The 20,699-nt window shown below is 50.4% G+C and overlaps 1 protein-coding gene across 1 annotated transcript in view; it reads left to right on the top strand.

Annotated features, from left to right (window-relative positions):
* The first annotated feature begins 10,366 nt into the window (after positions 1–10,366).
* LOC106751724 overlaps positions 10,367–20,699 on the top strand; it is a 174,505-nt gene continuing 164,172 nt past the window's right edge. Inside the window, exon 1 of the mRNA XM_014632771.1 lies at positions 10,367–11,298. Within this exon, the coding sequence (XP_014488257.1) occupies positions 11,244–11,298 (55 nt within the window). The 5' untranslated portion in view covers positions 10,367–11,243. The remainder of the gene's footprint in view (positions 11,299–20,699) is intronic.

The raw sequence follows: 20,699 nt of genomic DNA, 5'->3' as shown, positions 1-20,699 counted from the left end.
AGGGGGGGGGGGGGCAAAGGACGAAACTACGACGAATCCGCGGCACGTTTCCTGATTTTTATCGTCGATTGCAATTTACGAGACAGAGGGAGAAAATGAGAACGGGAAGAGCGTAATTTTTACGAACGTCGCGAATTGCAATTGCGTTGGACCGACACGTGTGCATCGAGCGGGCGCGCTCGAATGATGAGGCCGGAATCTGGCACTTGCTGTTGAAATCGTATTCGCAAACACCGGCGGGGAAACTCCGGCACGAAGATAATTCGAGAAAAATCCAGAGATGACGTCTGGGATTGGAGTTCGGATACGCTAAGTTAGGGGACTCGGCTTCTTATCCGCGAGATCAATGCGGCCTATGATACAGCGGATTGTTATGCGAGTAGTATAGCCGCAATTACACGGTATCTCCCGGATATCGTAAGGGACGAATCGTTTTCAGCATACGTCCTACGCTCGTACGCGCCTCCGCCGAGCTTTATCGTCTCAATCGTAAGTTTTACGTACTAGCTGGATTTGGTAGACTCAAAAGAGAAAAAGAAAGACACAAGACATAGCTCCGTCCGAATAGAAATCTAGTCGGTCTGACAAGGGAAGGTTCGTGCGGTTGATGATATCTCATCTTTGTTACTTCGTTTAGTAAAAACTTATAAGAATACAAAGCATTTAAGAGCCAAACGCCGGATGTGTGCGCGAAGTTTATTGCAACAATAATTAATTACAAACATCTGTCCGTTACATACGTTTCGGTCCCAGTTTGGACTCTTTTCAATTCTTCAATTTAGCGTACAATAACTACCGAGGCGCGAGAGGAGACAACCAGAGCGAATTAATTTGTAATTTTATTTGTTTAACCACCAGCTAATTTATTTATGTAGCTATTATCTAGTCATTACGAGCGTTACATTACTGGTTAGTAGCGACGTTAAACACAAATTTATTGCCCCGTGGCTAGACACTCACGAGGTCCAATTTCTACTAAGGTGAACTGTTGATAATTGGCGCGTGCTGCGACGCTGCAAAATTTACGCCGCAGGAAGGCCGATTTCGAAGGGGGAATTTTTATTATTTCGCTTGTTAAATTTAACATATTTAACTTAACATTTACCGTTCTCTCCATCTCTCTCTTTCTTTTCCGATTACACACGATTTACGTGATGCACTCGTCATTTGTGAAAATTAAAAAATTTCTCATTCGCCCGACCTTCCGTCGACCGTTGGGTCGAAAGTCCCGCTGAATTTCATTTCGAAAAAGAAAACCGAATGTTTTCAAAAGCGATTCTCCATTAACCGCGAAATACCGGGTGAGGAATTTCGTAGCTGTTAATTTCCAACGTGCGAAAAGGGAGGGAAGGGGGGGGGGGGAGCGAGATAGAGAGCGGTTTGCAGAGCATTCCGCGTTGGCCGTACGCATCATCACAGAATACCGAATCGCCGTCGATTCGGCGCGAAGAACACGCGAGCGTCGTCGCCGCGCGGGCCGCGAGCGCAAAACGGCGAAACGCGCTTTGCATTATGAGCGCGAAGAAGTTGTTCTTGCGCGCCGCGGGGGCATTGATCTCCGTGGCGAATACGTAGCGAACGGCAATAGCGTAATGGGCTGGTGATTTAAGGACGCAATTAAGCAAAGTGGCGGGCCCCGTTAGGGAGCGTTAAGTGTCTCCAGCGTGAACGTCCGGGGTGTTTTCGCGCATACGCTAATTACCCTCCTCTGCGAACGGCCCGCGTTTCTTTCGTACGGTCGACCCCTCCGATCAATTTCCGAAAGCGAAGCGGTTTGCGCCGGGGTAGCTTCCTCTTCGCCGGGGGTCAGTCCGGAAACTTCGCCCCGATCGTCTTCGCCTCGAGGTCGCCGAGGAAGATGAGCCTCCCGGACGTTACTAGTGCGGCGAAAGAGTTAAATAGGGGCGGCGGGGTGGTGTGTATAGGTCGGCGAGGAGGAGAAAGAGGAATGGAAGGCGCGCTAAGCGGCTAACGGACAGCCGAAAGGAGCGGGGGGAGGAAAGACGGGGGAGAAACGACGGGGTTAGGAGGCAGGCTCGCAGATGGGGATGTCGGGAACGGTAGCCCGAGGTCTTTTTTCCCCGGGTATGCGCAGAGAGATAGGCGAAGGGGGCAGCAACACGTCGCTCGTTGTACGCTCGCGAATACCGACCCTCGCGCGATTAATCACTGCCATCCGCGCGCCAGGAAAAGGTATGCGAGAGAGGAGCGCACCGGGTTGCGAAAGGGAAGCGGAGGAGGGAAGCGGGTCTGAGTATGTTCCTCCTGCCGTTGTCGCTTCGAGCGAGAGACGCTTCATTGTCGATCGAACGAGACTCGGATGTATTTTCACGCCGATCGAGTCGATACACCGCGGACACTTGTCGGCTCGCTCCGAGGTGAAAAGGAACAGAGAGAGAGAGAGAGAGAGAGAGAGTTTGCTCGACTTCCCGGGATGATTCGACTGCGGCGATCGAACCCTTCGCGATCCTTGAGCGGAGCTCTATTCGCGTTACTCACTTTGTAAGTTCAACTCTTACGGCCGAGGAGGCTTAAAGGCGCGCAAACGCGAAGACGAGCGACGACAGTTTGCGCTGCTGAGGCGGAAAATGAAGTTTCGCTTTACGTTATCGCGTAACTATGAGCGGGGAAGGAGAGAGCGAGTGTCGTGTGCGCGGATGTGTATGTGTGTGTGTATGTATGTGCGTGTGAGAGAGAGAGAGAGAGTGAGAGAAAGGCGTGGCGGACTGTAAAAGCGTGACGAAACAATTTTCGGAATGAGACGCGGGACGATAAATCGCCGCTGCGGCGCGCGGAAGAAGACCATAGCGAGAAAACGGTCTCCCGAGCATTTGTTATTCCGGCCTCGTGCGCGCAGTATGTCTATAAAACTGCGTATATCGGGCTGGAACGCCACTTTCGAAACTGTTGTCGTCACGACTTCCGCCTGCCGTAACGCCTGGAAATTCGCGCGCGCGCGCGCGCGCGAACGGACGCATTCAATATCTCCCTTTTTTCCTCGCGCTCGCGAGAGAACTTCAGTTCCCTCTCGGGCGATCGTTAGGCAGCGCCGAGGAATCGCTCGTTGCACTTTTTCCAAGTGTGACGTATGGCGTGATAAGAAATTCCCTATGCCCGATAAATCACCCTCAGATCGAACCGGAGATATTTTATTACCGCGCGAATGTGTTTTCAGGGGAGGGGGATAGTCAATTTCATCGGGACGATAAATTTTTTTTACATTCCTCCCTTATTCCCTCGCCGGATAAATCCTTAGTGTCTTGAGATGTCCTTCCTTCGCCGGCTCATTATTGTCGCGGGATTACGCTCGTCGCGAGCTTGCGACGCGCACGAAACTGCGGTAACCCTTTGTTTTGGCGAAAATTCATTCGTAATACTACTACAACTCGTTGTGGAATTTTTCTTGAAAATAAATTCAATAATAGATACCCTTTCAATAGGCCGAGGGGGCCGGGGAACGGTGGGGAGGGAGTTACAGTCGAAAGCAAGGAAACTAATTGGCGAGAGGAAAAATCGGAAAACCCGTCAGCGAACTCCGGATCTCCGCTGTTCGTCGGAATCAATCCTGCCTTCCCGCTGTCTGTACGCTGTTAACGTGTTTTTTTTCATCCCAAAACAAAATCTAGGAATAATATGCTCGCGTTATCCTCTTTCCCCGCGCGCGCGAGCGAGGTCGATTTCGCGAACGAAGACGCATGACGAATGCGCGCCCGATATTTACCCTCGGCGAAACGCAACGCGGAATATTTTTAATTTAACCGTGGAAACCACGAATGGGCGGCCGGTTACGCGGGGCGTATTTTTTTTTTTACGCCGGCGCATCCCCGCGTTTATCAATTCTCCATAAACAGGAAAGTTTCTCGCAAGGGGCTTTCCTCCCCCCGGGCCACTCAGCCCCGAAGTTTGGACGGAAGATTTTCGCGGCCGTGATACAATCTCTTTCGCGTCGCGCCGTCGAGGGCGGGCAAACGGCTGAAATCCAGGAGCAAAATACATCGCGCGGAAAAAGGGAGAACGAGAGGGGGTGGAAAAAAACAAAAGGGAGCCCCGTGTGCCTCGATGGTCGCCGAAGAGTGCGTGGCGCGTCATCCAATATTTCTGGCGGAACGATGTGCGTTGCGGCTCTTTCTATTCTTCTTCTTTCTTTTCTTTTTTTTTTCACATATCTCTCTCTTTCTCCCGCCGACCGACTCCATTCCCGATATCTCTCGTGTGGACCGCGCGGCGTGGGCGAAACGCATAACTTTCATCCTCCGGTTCGTAGGTAACGCATACATTTTCGGTGCCGGGAACCAACAACAGGGACACACAGCGGAGTCCGAGACACTCTCGCCGCCAGGGACGGCTTTAGATAGCAGATCAACGTAATCAGCGTGTTTTTTTTCGGGAAAAAAATAAAAAAGAGGGAGTGAGAGGAACGCGTCTCGGTCCGACAACCGTGTACATGCGTGTATACGCGCGAAATAAATGTGTGTACTTTCCAATTAGTACGCTTACGACGCTACTTATCCAATTAGCACCCGTCAGAGAGAAACGCGAACGATCAACAAATCTCATATTCGGTTGGAGGTGTGAAGTGAAAAAAGTCGAATGTGTGTGTGTGTGTGTGTTTGCGAGGGGTAGTTCTAATTATACAGGTTGCTTCATAAGATGCGAGGCTAGTTTCAGAAATAAATTCACGGCACGAAAATAACAGAAAAAGTTCATACAAACATTTGTTCTATCTGACCTTGTTTCCCTGTTACGGATGTTTTCGTGTTTCACCCAATGCTCGTTATAAACCGAGCCGGCACGCGCACAACATCTTCGCGCATATTTATCTTCTAAAGGAAGTACTCAAAGTAACCACACTTTAGACTTGAAAACAAGCTTCTAAATGTCTTATCATTGATCTTCTAATACGTTCGAATATCCCGAATATTTCCATCCGATTCGCTGGCAACCTTCTCCAATACGCTGGCGGGATACATCAATTATCGTTGCATTGTAAATAGATCTCAAGTGATGCCACGTGTAAAAATTCGGATTTCAGTTAACTAACTTGACTTGAAAACCAGTGAAATACGAAAATATCTGTAACTCGGGAACAAAGACGGGACAAATATTTGTATGAACTCTTTGCGCCTGTGTCCTGAATTAAATTCTGAAATTATGCCCACATGTTATAAAACACCCTGTAGATAAGCGTGGCTCGTAGAGAGAGACAGAGAGTACGTATTCTCCTCGAACTTCTTACGGTCCCTCCTAGATCTCTCGCGGCTCAGGGGCTAACGCGGCGTCCGCGCCAGGCGATGGCCAGCCCTGCGCCTCGTACATGTGCGCGTATCCGAGGTAAAGAACGATATATAGAAAGAAGAAATAACTCCGCGCGATAATTCAGGGGTCTCGGCCCTGCGCCGAGGCGCTCGGCGCTCTTCCTGTCCTCGTGAGAGTAATGCCGACCGAAAAAAGCGTCCTGTTTTCTCCCTCGCCTTCGTCTCCGTACTTTTTCTGCCCCGTCCTTTCTCTTTCTCTCTATCTATCTATCTATCTATCTCTATCCCCCTCCTCTCTCTCTCTCTCTCTCTCATTCGCTTCACTCGCGCTGTTCTATTAAAGTGCGATCTTGCGAATCTCGATGCGGCCGAATGTTCGACGGTCCGTCCGCAGCAGGTCGCATCGCCGCTGTCATGAATGAGGATGGAGGGCGGTTTTATGCGGTCATAAGGAGGGCGGCGATACGGATAAACGACGCGGCGGGTAACGAATGATGTCTCCGTGATATTTCAACCGTCTTCTCCCTTTCTTCTTTTTTCCCTTTCGCACCCTTCTTCTGTCTCCGCTCTCGCGCAACCCTCCTCCCCGCGACGCTCGCTTCCGGGGTCAAGATTCACGAGGACGAGGGGGGAGGAGGACGATGGCGACGGAGGAGCCGGGCCGGGCGAGAAAAGAAAAGCGACAAAGGAAAAGGCAGCGCCGTGGCGCGCGTGGGAAGCGAAAGATAAATTGCGGGCGTAGATGTGCCGCCATAAAGAGCGCGCTGACCGGTCCATGACGCTCCCGCGGCGACTCCATGTTTAAGCAGCAAATCGCGCATCGGAGATTCGTGAACGAACGGCCGCGCTTTTACACAGCCGCGTTAGTGAAGACGAATTGGATTCTTATTCGATCACTTTTCATTAATATTGAATCGCGCGACGCGCGCCGATGCGTCTCTACGCCGCGACTTTCGATCCGTCGGCGTTCGCCTCGGTTTTCTCTTATTCGTTAATCACTCGAACACACGATAGATAATAGCTGCGCGATGCAATTGAGTTGTTAAGACTTTCCGGTTACTATTCTTCGCACATTATCGATTTATCGTTTCTTGATTATTCGAAGAACAGCGGGTTTATCGCTTGTGCCTCGTGTCGTCGTTTCCGTAATATTCGGCTCCGTTCGTTCCCTCCGTCAAGTTAGCTTGATTATTTCGCGAACGAGAGTTTTACTTGACACGAGGGGGAGAGGAGGAGGGGAAATATTACCTACCGTAACTTTTGTATCGTTACTTCCGGATCTTGGCGCGATCGATGCCGGGTCTCTAAACAACCGGGAACTTTCCGTAGCCGTACAGTCGCGCGGAAATTTGCGCGCGCGTAAATTCGTACAGAACTATCTGCTGTAATCTAAAGCCTTACATAGCTGAAACTTCCGAATCTCTCCGCGATTCGGCGAAAGTTTGACTGCATCTAAGAATGGTCCGCGCGCCAATTAATCCGCGAAATACATTTTCGACGTTTGCACTTCATTAAACGCGCGATCGCGCGATTAATGAGATATACGAGATACCGCGGCGCGAATTGCGGCCAAGTTTCGCGGGGTTAATTGAGCTGTTAATTCTGAAAGTGGCGCAAGTCGAGTCCCGAAGCGCGGCGGATTAAGACGCGACGCGGTGTCGCGAATTGATGATACACTTATTTTAATGAAAGTCTTCGAAACGCACTCGCGTCCCGCGGTGTAAAATCAATCGGCCACAATTTAGCGACGCACATTCCGCTCGCGCACGCACAAACAACACGACAACATCGTTGTTTCGCTGTTGAACGAATTCAGCGGCGAGTTCGCGCAGTGTTTTTAATCCCTTCTCACGGACGAGTCGCGAGCCACGGAATGCGCGACGATGAAGTCGCACGTACGCGCGAAATTGAAACTCGGAATGAAACAAGAACAGAAGGTATTACAGTATTTATAGGTATTAGGTATAGGTATAGCCTCCCTTAATATCCACGCTATAGTAAGTGATACATTTGAAAGGTGGAGTCATGGATTTGGTTAGTAGATTTGTTACAACGCATTGATTTTCCAGCATTTCGAGACGTTTTCAAGGTACATTCGTATTATCATACGAATATATGTGTATTTGAGTGTTTCGTTGAATTATTTCACGCTTTACGTTGCTGCGCATTTCGAATAATGCAAAATTCATTTTGAATAAATATAGAAATTTGTAGCAAAACACCGGCATTTCAGTGAACGAGGCCAATTTTTTCAGTCTATTTTAATACATTACCGCTCTTGTTTTTCTCCGAACCATTACCCAGCATTTTTATAAATAACGTCCTAAGTGAGAAATATTTCATAACTTTGGGCCTGGAATCGGCTAAACAGCACCGTGACGAGTGCAGCCGTTCAGTTCTTAATCGAAAATATTGATTGTCGCGAAAGTTACCGCACCGCAACGTAAACGAGGGAGATAATATTACCCTTTCCACTGATATTCGTCGTTTGAGCGGCGCGTTCTAACAAAACTTCACGGTCGGGCGGGAAGGTGTATAGAACGGGATCCTGGGAACAGTCGAAAGCTCCAAGCGCATTTGAAACAATTACCGCACGATTAATGCAATCAGACGCGGGAAATACGAAGTAACGTACACACATACCTCGTATATATTATGTTGCGGAATTTCGCGCGGTTAACCGCGCGAGCGCCGCTTTAAACGTCGCTCGTCGATGTAATACGTTCGATTGATTGAAGAATGAAATACTTGAGAGATGAAGCTCATAACGGGACCCGGGCCGCGCTATTGTGTGTTGAAATATCGACTCATTTCAAACTACAATCGCGGGAGTGGCACAAAGCGCCGGGCGCGCTGTTATACGCGAGATAGCCCTCCGACGCTATATGTGTACCGATATAACGACTTACCGTTTTTGTCATACCTTTATATTCTCCGCTCTACTCTTACACGTCGTGTCCGCGTGTCGAAACTAATCGCCTCTTCTTATCCGAGATTCACCATCGACATTACGCGACGGGTCTCCTGCACGGGGATCGCCCAGGAATCGTCGGTGACGAATTAAAATCAGTGCTCCTTTCCCCGACGACGCTCTCTCATGCGCTCGATAAAATAACACCGGTAGATAACGTCGCGAGCGGCCGGACCGAATGATTTCGGGCAGTCGTAAGTTACTTTCCTTACGTATGAATCTTTTCCAATTCTAACGGTATATTAACCGCGACACGATCTAACGCGTACGCTAAATTAAAAAGGAAAGATCGATCATACCGAAGGTGAGATACTGAAATTGAAGGTTAAGGTCAGCACTATTTGTATGTATCACGAGAAAGCGATTTTCGATATCGCGCGTTCAATTCTTACTTTAACGGTAGATTCGCACGACTGTCGGGAGTCACAAGAGCACTTTCCGCGCGACGTTAATTACAGACTGCTATTTTCGATACACGGCTTTGACGCAGTTCAGCCATTCGCGCGCTCGGAGCGGCCCCCGGGTATCGGGTATATTATGCCGATTTGGCCAGCTTTGTGCGCGCACAATGCTACTGTTATGCCGCCGAAACGCGGTCCTGGGCAAACGATCGGCGTGATTATACATCGCTACGCGATTCTATAGCGGTTCTGCGCGACCTGCAGGCGGCACAGTTCGTATCGGGAGCACCTGCGAAAAAGGGGTGAACTCGGGGGTGCAAAGGAACGACGAAGGCGCGTGCTTTTGCGCCGCGCAGCGGCGGTGTAAGCAGCGATTACGCGGCTAACCCGGCCGAATCTCTGTTCGCAATAGGGGAGGCAAGTAGAACACATTGACATTTTTTAACCCTTCGGCCACATCATGGATTCGGGTGGTTGCTAAATCCAATAAGGTCAAAATTACCGGATATTTCCTCTTTGGTAACGAAACCTAACCGGGCAAGTTCGGACGGAAATAGTAATCATGAAAATTGATTAAATGTAACATTTAATTCGAAATTACACCGCAAATATTCTCTCCCGAACAGTTTTAAAAACGGAGTTTGATTGAATAGAATAATAAACTACTGTTTAGTATAAAACACATTTTTCATTGTCGAACACAAAATTAAACCGTGCCTTACATATACGACGTTTAACATTCGTTATAAACATTTTGTTAAAACATTTAGATCTACCGATCAGATCTGTGACTGAGAAGATGGCGCGCAGGGTCAATATGACCCTGTTTGCGGTGCGAGCGACGTTTTAGAAGTGTGCGGTCGAAGGGTTAAAAGAGACAAAAACTGGAACGTGTACGATCTCGCCCTTCCGCTCCCTCGCTTTATCGCGTTTTTTTACAAAAATTGTTTCATTGCTGATCGAGGTCGCGAGTGTGAGTCGCCGTGAAACCGAGAGCGACCCGGGTATTATTAACCCTGAAGCGATCGCGTGGTCGACGCGTGTCCGACCAGCTTTCCCCTCCGACACTTCGCTCCGATGATGAAACCCGTGATCTAAGCCGGCCGAGGAGATTTCATACATCGCGTGTCTCGGTAAAAATATGTCAGCGCTGTCGCTCCTCGCCGAGGGTCGATGGAGGTGCTCGGTCGGGGGTGCGAATCGAACGGGGAGCGTGCGGAGATTCGCAAGACCGCGACTTTAGGCCGAAAAGGGGCAAATTTGAAAGGACGGTGCGAAGCATAGGAATAGCACAGCCGGTAAGCGGGAGGTCTGATCGTTCGGTGCGTAACGAGAGAGCTGAGACACGCCGGGGTCGACGTGGTCACGCGGCCGTCTGAGGGAGCTCGGCGCACGTCGACAATCGTCCTAATGCCGGCCGAACGATGACACGTAACAAACCGCATTCAAGAAAAAACTTTCGACCGACCGACAAATTGAATCCGAAGGGCTCGAAATTGCCCGGTAGAGCCCCTTCCCGTGCCCTTCCCGCGGGAAGGATGTCTGGAATAAGATCACGCGCGGCCTTCCAGCTCGTGTGGATGCGTGCCGAGGGGTGCGGGGCCGCNATCTCCAGGAGGGAGAGAAGGAAGGATGGAAAGAAAGAGAGGGAGGAGAGGGGGGAGGCTGTAGCGGGAACGGGATAACCCGGGTCTCGCGCGAGACGGAGGAAGAGCGAAGGAGCGAAGAGCGGCGAAGGAGGGCGAGAAGGAGAAGCCAGCGGAGGGGAGAAGCGGCGAGAGATCGTCGGCGCGGTTTGGTGGGGATGAAAGGGCGGCCGACGCAAGCGCGACTCGCGACAGAACGGCTTCGCGCGGCGACGCTCAGTCTCGTCCGTCGCAATCCAGTGCAGATATACGTGCAATTACCTTGTCAACAGTGCTTAAAATCCCCCGTTCGTGCTCTCGTGGCCGCGCTCTCTCGTTGGCACGCGGTGATCGATAACGCGCAACGCGCCGCCGTCGATCGCGATTACCGTCTCGCGACGCGATCGTCCGAAGGAGGGAATAATAGAAGAAAAAAAACAGATAAACAAGGAGGAGGAAGGAAAAGACACGCGCGGAAAAACGCACGGCCCGCGAAGGAGAGGTGGGCAAAGGGGTAGCGGCGAGAGAAGAGAGAGAGGAAGCACGGGGGGTGTACGGTTCGAGGAGGCGCGCGGACATAAATCCGAGCGGTTTCCGGCGATTTTGAATCGGGCGCTCTCTCTCTTTCTTTCGGTGCGTCGCGTGAGAAGCGAGCAGGGAGCGGCGAAAAGTTTGACACGGTGAACGGCGTGTCCCGGTGGCGCGTCTCATTCCGGCAACGTGCGTCGAGTGGCAACGTCGAGTGTGTCTCGGCGATCCAGCGGGTGTGCGACGGCGACAAAGACGACGTCTCTCGTCGAAGCGGTGACAGTAAGCGACGAGACAAAAGAGCGCCGGTAACGGGCGGCAGATGTGGTGCCGGGTAGTTCTGCGTAGTTCCGTTTGCGCGACCTAACTGAGCCGCGAGTGTACCAGTGTGTCAGCGCGCGTGAGTGAGCCCGGAAGCCGATCGTGAGGAAGCAGGATTCACCCCGAGGACTCCGCTATCGAGATGAAGACTCGCCACCTGTGGCTAGAAGCGGCCGTCGCTCTCCTCGCGATGACAGGTAAGCGGTCGCGTGCGAGCCGTCCATCGGCCCCGAGATTCACCTCGGATGTCCTCGAGGAGAGCGGAAAACGTGGGTCGCCGCGCGAGTGGACGGGGGTGGGCGTAATCGCGCGTGACGCCGCGTCGCAGTGAAGAAGCGATCTTCTTCTTTCTTTTCGTCGCTCGACGTGCACACGGTGCGCGTCTCACGATGCTCGTTATCGCCCTCCCGGCGTGAAACATCGACCGATTTTTTTCTTCTCCCCGCTGGAATTATGCGACCCGGTGGGATGTTAAACGTCTAAATAACGTTACGTTATCTCGCATCGCGCGGACGTCCTTGGGGCGTGGGATTAAAATAAATTTCACGGAACGATAAGAACTTTCCTCCGCGCCGGCGAGATGAATTTCTTTTAAACGAGTTCTGTAAATGCGCCTCGTTAATGCGGCTCTATCGGGAGCGGGGCGACGTGGAATCTGTACGTACTTGAAATCGCCGTGTGAGTTTCACCGGCAATCCAGCAATAGCATCGGCGATCCCCCGTTAAAACGGGTGTTAAACGCGAAGTAAGTTTTCCCTTCCGTTGCACACATGGTAAATACTTTCCGATAAGTAGCGCGCGTCGTATATTTTCCGAATATACGCCGTTGCAATCGCGCTTAATTTTACACCGACTCGTACATCTCGGTGGATAAGGATATATCATTTTCCCCGGACGAGAACGTTGGGAAGCGCGATGCTTGAGCTTTCCCGGTAAACCTAAAATAAACCGCCATTTCGGAAGTTAAACTTTCAAGTTCGCAAATAAGCAGGAGGGCCGCATTCTTCATGCAACTCCCGGCGCAATTTATTAACCGCGGCCTCATATTCTCGACGAGCCGAACGCAAAGACGGCAGATGGAAAAACCGGCGCCGCCGACCTTCCGACATTTTCCCGCTAACGAAAGGAAACCGTCGGTCGGGACATTCGACAAAGAGAATGTCGTTAAAATTTCACGTCACGAAGACGCCCGTTCTCCTGTATATCCCACCGTCTCTCTCTCTCTCTCACTCTCACAATAGACGGCGTAATAAATATTTTCTTCCTATCTTTCCGCCGGGGCGGCGGCATCTCGCCAAGACGCCGCGGCGCTTCGCGCTTCCGGCTGAGGAAGCTCAGCTGGCGGGACGAGAAACAACGGCGACTAATGCGCGCGTAAAGCGCGGAAAGTCTCCCCTCGCGAAGCGAGCCACCCCCGCTGTGTTTCTCACCTCCCCCCGTCGGCCCCCCGCCGCCGTCGTTTCGGCGCGTGGACAAAGGAAACGCGCGACGATGTGTCCGCGACTGGACGAGCACGTCCGCGTTCCGCGAGCGAACCGCGTCTCTCGTGGCTTTTACGACGAAGCTTTCACGGGAAGGTGGTGGCAGCGAGAAGACGGCAGGTCCAGTGAGCCACAATAGAGACTTCCCTCCCGTCTGAGCCATTATCGCATCACGCGAGAGCTCTCGCTCGCTTCATCGCGTTAAACGACAGGATTAATAAAGTTACGCTGCATTTTGCGGATCCCTCCGGTTTAGCTCGGCACGCCGAGAGCGAAATCCCGCGCACGGAGCGGGAAACGGGCTTCCTCTGCGATATCAAGCGCGAGATCGTTCCGATTTTAACGGAAGTTAACGCCACCCTCTCAAGCACGTGCCACACTACGCACTGCGGATTGGATTCGGATCGCGAACTGCGAATTGTTGACCGGCCGAGATCTTCGGCCACTTCAATCGGATTGGCCGGTGATTTACAGTTCGCAATCCGAATCCAATCTGCAATGCGTAGTGTGACACGGGCTTTAACGCGAGACGCCGCGCTAATTTCCATTGATCGTGCAAATATCCAACTGACGTTCGCGTCGTTGAAGATGCAGTAAATAAATGTAATTCAGGGCACGTGTGTCTCTTATCTCGTTTCATCGGCTCTTTATTGAACGCACGAATCAATAGCATTTTATAGATGCATTCAACGTGTTAAAGATATCATTCGATATTTTTTTCCCAACGGAGACCGAGGTTGATATTGGACGCTTTTCGTTCAACGACACAAGTTGACGCATCACTTTGTCTTTGTTATCATATTTAGCGAGTGAAAAAAGATAAGACGATGCTCGTGTCGATTTATGTCACTAAATACGGGGAAAGCACCCGTTATTGGCCGGATTCGGATCGCGCTGCACGGTCTTTTGATTTCCCAGCACCTTTTTGTCCCCGAGAAACGCATCGATGCTCGGCCGTTACCTTCCTGTTACAATTCCTGGAGCGATCGCCGATCTGTCTAAATCTAACTCGACAGCACCGAATTCTCGACACCATGGTGTGTTTCAAATTGACGTTCTTTTTTCCCCCCCTCTCTTTAACCCTGGAGTAGTCACGCGGTTGACAGGTGTCATCCATGTGCACTCGAATTCATCTTCCGAAAAATACCAACAAACATTCATCTTGTCCCTCCGTGTATTTGTCAATTAGGAGCTACTCTCGTCCGTTTCAAGTATGATCTTTTACGATCGTTGTTTCTATATAAAAAAAAAATATATATATATATTACTTTCTCGAGCCATTTTCTTACTGAAAATGTCAATTCGAAATGGAGGGCACCTGTCATCCGCGCGACCACTTGCGTTGCATTCAGATACGCGACCATTCGGGGTTAATTCACGGGCGAAATTTGCACTCGTGCTTTTTAACGCGCGGGGCAGTCGTTGCGTAAAGCAACGCGAGGTGACGCAAATTGGCCCAGCGCGAGGCTGGATCACGAGATCGCTTTTCCTTAGTCCTCCATTACCGCTCTACTTGCCGTTCTTACCGTTCTTGTAACTGAGTTCACGGTGCGTTTCACGCGGCTGCAGAATCATCCGCCGCCACGCGATAATCCGCGACGTAACGAACACAATAAGATCTCGCTCGCGCCTCGAGTCTCTCCGTTTTTACGGGGAACTTTCATCGGTGGGGTCAATTAGCAAGATGCTCGATAACGAACGCCAAACGGACGCGCCACCGTCGAGTTTCCGCCAAACGGGAAATCGATGGGACGGGTGATTTAAACGACGGTATATTAAAAGTATGCCGCGCGTGCACGCACGGTGATCCCGCGGTAGCATTTTCCACGCATTTTTGCGCCCTATCGCGCGCGATCTTTTATTCATCCCCCGGCGAAATGTGATCGCGCGCCGGAAATACGCAGCCGATAGCTTCCGGCCTTTTCGTTCGCTCGCTCGCTCGCTCGCTCGTGCGCTAAGAAGAATACAAGTTCTCGGCCGGGCGTTTAATCGACGGCTCAATTTCGAGCGTTTAATTAAGGGTCCGCATCGCGCTTAATTCGAACGTCTCTATCGCCGCGTCGCGGACGATTTCTAGACGCTATCGGTGGCAGCTCCGGCTTCCCTTTGCGTGGAAATTCAAATGCGGAGGACGTTACCTGTACCCTCCCCGCGACGCTCCCTTTTCCCGCGCCACTCGTAGTAGCTTGATTACAGTCGCGAAACTCCATTGTCACTCCGGCGCAAACTCATTTGATTTCTCTCGCTTTTTCGACGATTGCTGTGTTTGCCGAATGGGAGGCGAGAACGGGCGAGAAGGTCGAGGGGTACACGGCAGGATGGATGTTTGGAAGAAGCGGCGAATTAACTACCACCACCGCCACTTCGCCGCTCTCGGAATAGTGATGAGTCCGATTTTTCGCTCGTGTTAGCAGCGCGGCTCATCGTCCTAATTTTCGTAGCCGCCAAATATGTCGATCGAGGAAACGCGCGATTCGTGTATACGCCATGTTTGCTCCGTTTAGTCGTACTTATTGCAGGGGGTGGGGGGCTTCCAATTTTATGCCGTCGCGGCAAAATCTGTCAGTTACTATATGGACAGCGAAACGATTTGCCGAGTGTATTAATTGCCATTCGCTGAACACATTTTGCTGAATCTACAAATTGTTTGTTTGTTTTTGTTCCTTTTGCTGTAAGAACCAATTAGTGAATGCAGGAAAACACTGTTTTGTTCTAACGGCGAATTAACGTGTCGTAAGGGCAAATTCGCTCAGCAGAATTTTTTACATTCCGGCGACAAGACTGTTTCCGCTCTAATTATGAGTAATTCGCTAATATGGTTATGTCGACTAAACTTTATCGCTGTCGCGACGTGTGTGCAGTAGCAACGATGTGGTTTCGCCGCACTTCGCTAATCCACTTAATTGACTCGAACTAAATCCCCGTTTGGATACGGGCGAACAAATGTTTTGGTTATGAGAACCAAAGTTTGATATTCGGAAAAAGGTTTGGTTTTTCGAAACGAAAATAAAAACGATTCCGAGGACCGAACTTTCGTTTTTACAATCAAAAATAATTCTCCGTCCGTCCGAATAAGAATTTAGCCAACTAAATAATTTTCTCAATGTATAACAGCGAAATAATTTTTCGCCGTGTATATCAATCTGTGACGATCATAAATAGATTCTCAAATGATGCAACTTATACCTGCATCTCGTTTTGAGAGAAGCACTGCGACCTGAATCAGAATCGCGCAACGGTTAAGAGAGAAGTGAAGTGTATTAGTTCCTATCATTGATCTAATTCCGACAAGTAGAGAGCTTGCGTCCTTCCTCCCCCTCTCTTTCTCCCCAAGGAAAAATAATTTCCCTTGTGAACGTTCGAAGGAGATAGCATACTTTATATAATTTTATCTCCGGGCTGTGCGAGAGACGGGGAAACGATCGACGGGGGAACGATCGACGTGCTTCTGCGATCTGCGGGGAAAGGCGTTTCAACCTTTTGCGTAAAGATAATTTCTAATGTACGTAAGGGAATCACTTGGCGGCCGCTGCAGCCGTTCGATCGAAAATTGCGTCCCTCGCTACAGTCACAGTCGCCTGTTGTAGTCGCGATGCCACGCAGCGGGCGCCGCGCTGTATTTCACCGCGCGCTCCGCACGCTAAATAAAGTAATTCGCACGGCTTTACGATGAGAATGTGAAAAATTCCCGGCTCGCGCAATTAGCGAGTTAAAAAACTATCCGTGAAAACGTGGGATTCATAAACCGGTGCTCGGCTCGCTCGCTGAACAAAGGATCGCCGGCGTTTAATGTGAGAAAATTACGCCTGTACTACTCGTCCCGCGCGAATTTGTTTACACGCTGGCTGTCGCGAGCGCGTTAGCCGGCCCAAATCGAGAAGTACCTGTACGGAGTTTAATTACAATTTTGATGAGGGCTACGTTAAGCCGGGGAGAATATCGCGAGCAAGTGTTTCGCGTGAAACGAGCGCGCGCGCATACGCGGAGCTGATCCGCCGAGACGTTCGCGCGTACGGCGTTGGGCGCGGCACGCGCCTTCGTCGGACAGGTGGCTTAATTAATTACGGGGTTAGCACGAGCGGGCCAATCCACCGTGCCGAAACTGCCGACTAAACGCGGCCGTGTACGATTTCGAACGTGCGAACGCGGGATTCCCGGTTCTTACCTTCCCGGGAACTTTGCGAAGTTACTTAAGCTCGCTCGCTTACTCGCGCGCGCACACGTCTCGGAAGCCTGTCTTCGGTGCCGGCGTTGTTTGAAGCCCAGGTAGACGCGTGTATTGGAAGCGAAACCACTGTCACGAGTAGTTATAATTGAGAGAGACAGCGTTAGCGCGGAGATGGGCTGCGAGCGACCGGGAATATTATTCGCAAAGACGATTCGAAGTTTAGCGCTGGAAAAGGCAAGTTAGACGCGAAGTTTCGCCGCGATCGCGAGCATCCCGAGGAGACGCCGGGATGTAATTCGATTTCTCTCTCTTTCTCTCTCTTTCTTTTCCTTTTTTCCTACCCCTCTTTCTTTTTTTTAATTGGGCGATAGAAAAGTATTTCTCGTTTAGCGGAAGTGAACGTTTTACGAGCGAAACATCCGTCCGTCGTCGTCGTCGTCGATCGGCGTAAACGAGGCCGCTGGATAAATATTGAAATTATTTTTGCCGCGTTAGAACTTGCCGGCGCGAGCTACTCGTCATACGAAGTTCTAATAATTCACGCGACGTTCCATCTCGCCGCATGCGCGCGTCGCACGATGATAATATCATTGTTAATACGCCGGGTAATATTAATCTTAATCATTGGCTTCTGCCGGTGGTAAATGGCATGTCCGGTGATAATTCGCTTTGGTCACCGAGTTCGCGGTGCGCTCTCCGCCAGTCTCTTCTTTTAATCTCCCACTTCACCTCCTCTTTGTATGAAACTGTTAACGGGATTACTCGGACACGATCGCCCGTATTTCGTCCGCTCGCGAAAAATGTATATCAAACATTTATTAAACATTTCGAATATTTATTTCATTTTTGTTTGTATATTATATATGATATCGCATTATCGTCTAACCTCATTGCGTAGCCATATTTTTGTCGTATTTATTGTAGGTTAACAATTATTGATAATATTATAAATATTCATAATTGCGATATGCGAAATATTACTTCGCCGAGCAACTGTTCAATTACCGCACCGCTCTCTCTCGTCTCACCTCGGTAACACTGATTTTAACAAACGCAGCTGCGATATCCGGTGATTCTTCAATTGAATTCGCTCGGAGAATAGCGCGAAGCGAAAGCGCGCAACACCCGGCGAAGTGAAAATAGTTAAATAAATATCTGCCGCAGTGCGTTTTTCCACGTTCTCGCTGAAACATCAACGGTATTCGGCCATCTAGTCATTACAGCGCGAATACGTACAAAGTTCTAATAATATAAATGGCGTGCCGTCCCGCTGCGTGTCGCACGATGATAACATCGTTGCTGTCAGACTCGCTAATATTAATCTTAATCATCGGCTTCTGCGACAGTAACTGCCGTGTCCGGTGATTATCCACATTAGCTTGGTTTGCCGCGGTACCATTTGTACTTGGCGAACACCGTACTTACCGTAGATTAACCCGTTACGTTAACCCCGTGTAAATGTCCCCATGGAGCGACGGGTATCTTGAAAGTATCGATCAAAATCCGTGGAACGCGCGCGCGACCATAGGCGTGCAGACGAGGGCGGCGCGCGGCAGTCGCGGTTGTCAAAGCCCCCTTTGTCCGTTCATCGTGTATCTTGAAATGTTCAATCAGGCAAATCGCGATATACTTGACTTTTTTTCCGCGCTTTTTTCCGTTCTATCCCATATTTGCGTGAGTGCGTTCGCGCATACCAGAGCTGGCAGAGTTTACGCATTGCCGGGGGAACGCGCGCGCGCGGGAACGACTCGTAAAAAGATGAAAGCTTCGTTGGCCATGCGTGTAAAAATATAACGGCAGATTAGACCGCTGCACAATTCAACGTGTATCGTAGCGCGACTGGGATGAAAAGTAAAGTTAAATAAAAAATAAAATTGCCACGCGCGCGCTGCTCCGATCGTTCTTTCGCGACGAGATCTTGGAATTTGTTTTTTTTAACTTCATAGATCTCTCCGATAACAGCGGCCGGGAACATCGGGAAATCCGCGCGTGGAAAACTTTCCAAAAAAACGCGATCCCCTAATTCCGCCCCGCGGAAATTAACAGCGCGGCGAAACGCGGCCGGGACCGCCGATGTTTTTCGGCGACTGTATTATAAACCGCGCACATTTTTCCATCAGCCCCGAAACTTTCAGAATGCTATTAATTTTTTTCCCCACTGCCCCGTAATGAACTTTATAATCCCCTGTGCTCGAATAAGGGCGCGTATAAACTTTGTTTTAAATACCTCGCTCGCAAAAAGAATCCCAAGGTTGTTGCATCATCAAAGCTCGGGTCGGCTTACCGGTTAAGTACATTGCGGCGTTTCATTTTTCGGGAAGGGGGGGGGGGACGGCTTGATAATAAAATGATTACTATCTCCAACGAAGCCGTTCCTCGTGATTGCGTTTCACGCGGCTATCGATTTATTATCGATATTGCATGCGCCACGTTCACGTAATAGGATATATGGACGCTTTCACGACTGAAAAAGGCGCGCACGAAACGATATATAACAGCACTCTGTAAACTAAAAAGATTTTACACGATTTACTCTTCCCACCTGAAAGTCGAGGCCAGAGAGAGAGAGAGAGAGAGAGAGAGAGAGCGACTTTGGCCCCTTTTGTCGATCATATGGCGGTTGATTGTTTCGTAGGTGTTCTTCGCGCAGCGTGTCTCTCGCTTTAAATAACTCATTCGACGCTCGTCGTCGATTATCAAAAGCGAATCACGCGCGCGGAATCGCCTTAACGCTACCGCGCTCGTTTTTCCATCGAGGCCGGCATAAGTCAAGCGTTTTAATTGAAACACGACCGGCCCCGGTTATCGGGGTACGTTTTACACAGGAACCGCCACTTTCCCGAAAAGCGATCCCGCCCGAGCCCGTTCACCAGTAGCTGCAAGCGCACAGTCCGGCACTTCCGCGAGACTTCCGCAATATCGTACAATGTCAATCTTTGATCGTAAAAGTATAAGTTATCTCGTTAAACTCCAGAGAATATTCTCCAATAACTAGAAAACTCCTCTTTGAAACTCGTTGCACCGAGGACTGCCTTCCGCTCGAGATTAAGGGCAGCGGCTTTTTGTAACCGGAGGGGGTGTCGGCGAGCGTTTCCTTCGCTTGGTGACGACCGGTTGAAAGGAATGTCCTCGCACGCACCTGCACGTAACACCCACACCCCCTCACACACACACACACACACATCACGGAGAAAAGGGATGCAGTAAGAGGTGACTGTCTTTCGAGTGACCGGTGCTACCGTCGTCAACCGGAACCCCGGAGGGCTGTAATTTCATCGCGCATTAGCCGAGGAAAGTCCCCGTAGGATATACTGAATGCGTCTTACAGCCCGCGGTCTTCTCCTCTTCGTCCACGCGCGGCTACCGCAAGGCGAGGAAAAAACGACCGGGCTTTGAATGAACCTCGCACTTCCCTCGCTCGTATTTCCGTCGCGGCGCAGTTGCGCGTCTCGCCCGCGGCTCCGTGCGGTCGTGACGATGACGATAAAGAGCCTCGACGACGCCGGCCATCCTCGAGGAGGCCGAGTGCAACGGGTGGCCCCAATGGGAGCGTGTCGCGATTTTAATCGTGATTATGCGCCCAACTTGCGTGCAATTCAGAAGAATATTCTCGGTTGCCGCGCGCGATTTCCACTTTTCGACACGATGAAGGACGAAATACGACGAAGGATAATCTCATCTTTCAGGATCTTATACGGGAAACGTATAGTAAACATTATCACACATTTTACGAATGCTGAACCATACCGGGATTATGACCCGAATTATGACGCATATCGTGTGTGCGCGCATCGTTGAAACTAACACGCGTAAAAACTTCGATAATAATTCCGGTAATGGTATCATCGTGTGTCGTGCTTTTAAATTCGGAAAATACCGCGAATGGGTGAATCATCCGCGCAAGTAAGAGTCCGAATATCCGAGATACTTCCTAAATCGCGCTCGGTCG

The sequence above is a fragment of the Dinoponera quadriceps genome, unplaced genomic scaffold (assembly GCF_001313825.1).
Source record: "Dinoponera quadriceps isolate SergipeBrazil2010 unplaced genomic scaffold, ASM131382v1 scaffold399, whole genome shotgun sequence".
In the NCBI taxonomy this organism is placed as follows: Eukaryota; Metazoa; Arthropoda; class Insecta; order Hymenoptera; family Formicidae; genus Dinoponera; species Dinoponera quadriceps.
The sequence above is the reverse complement of the archived record's forward strand: the minus strand, read 5'-3'. Positions and strand labels throughout refer to the sequence as shown.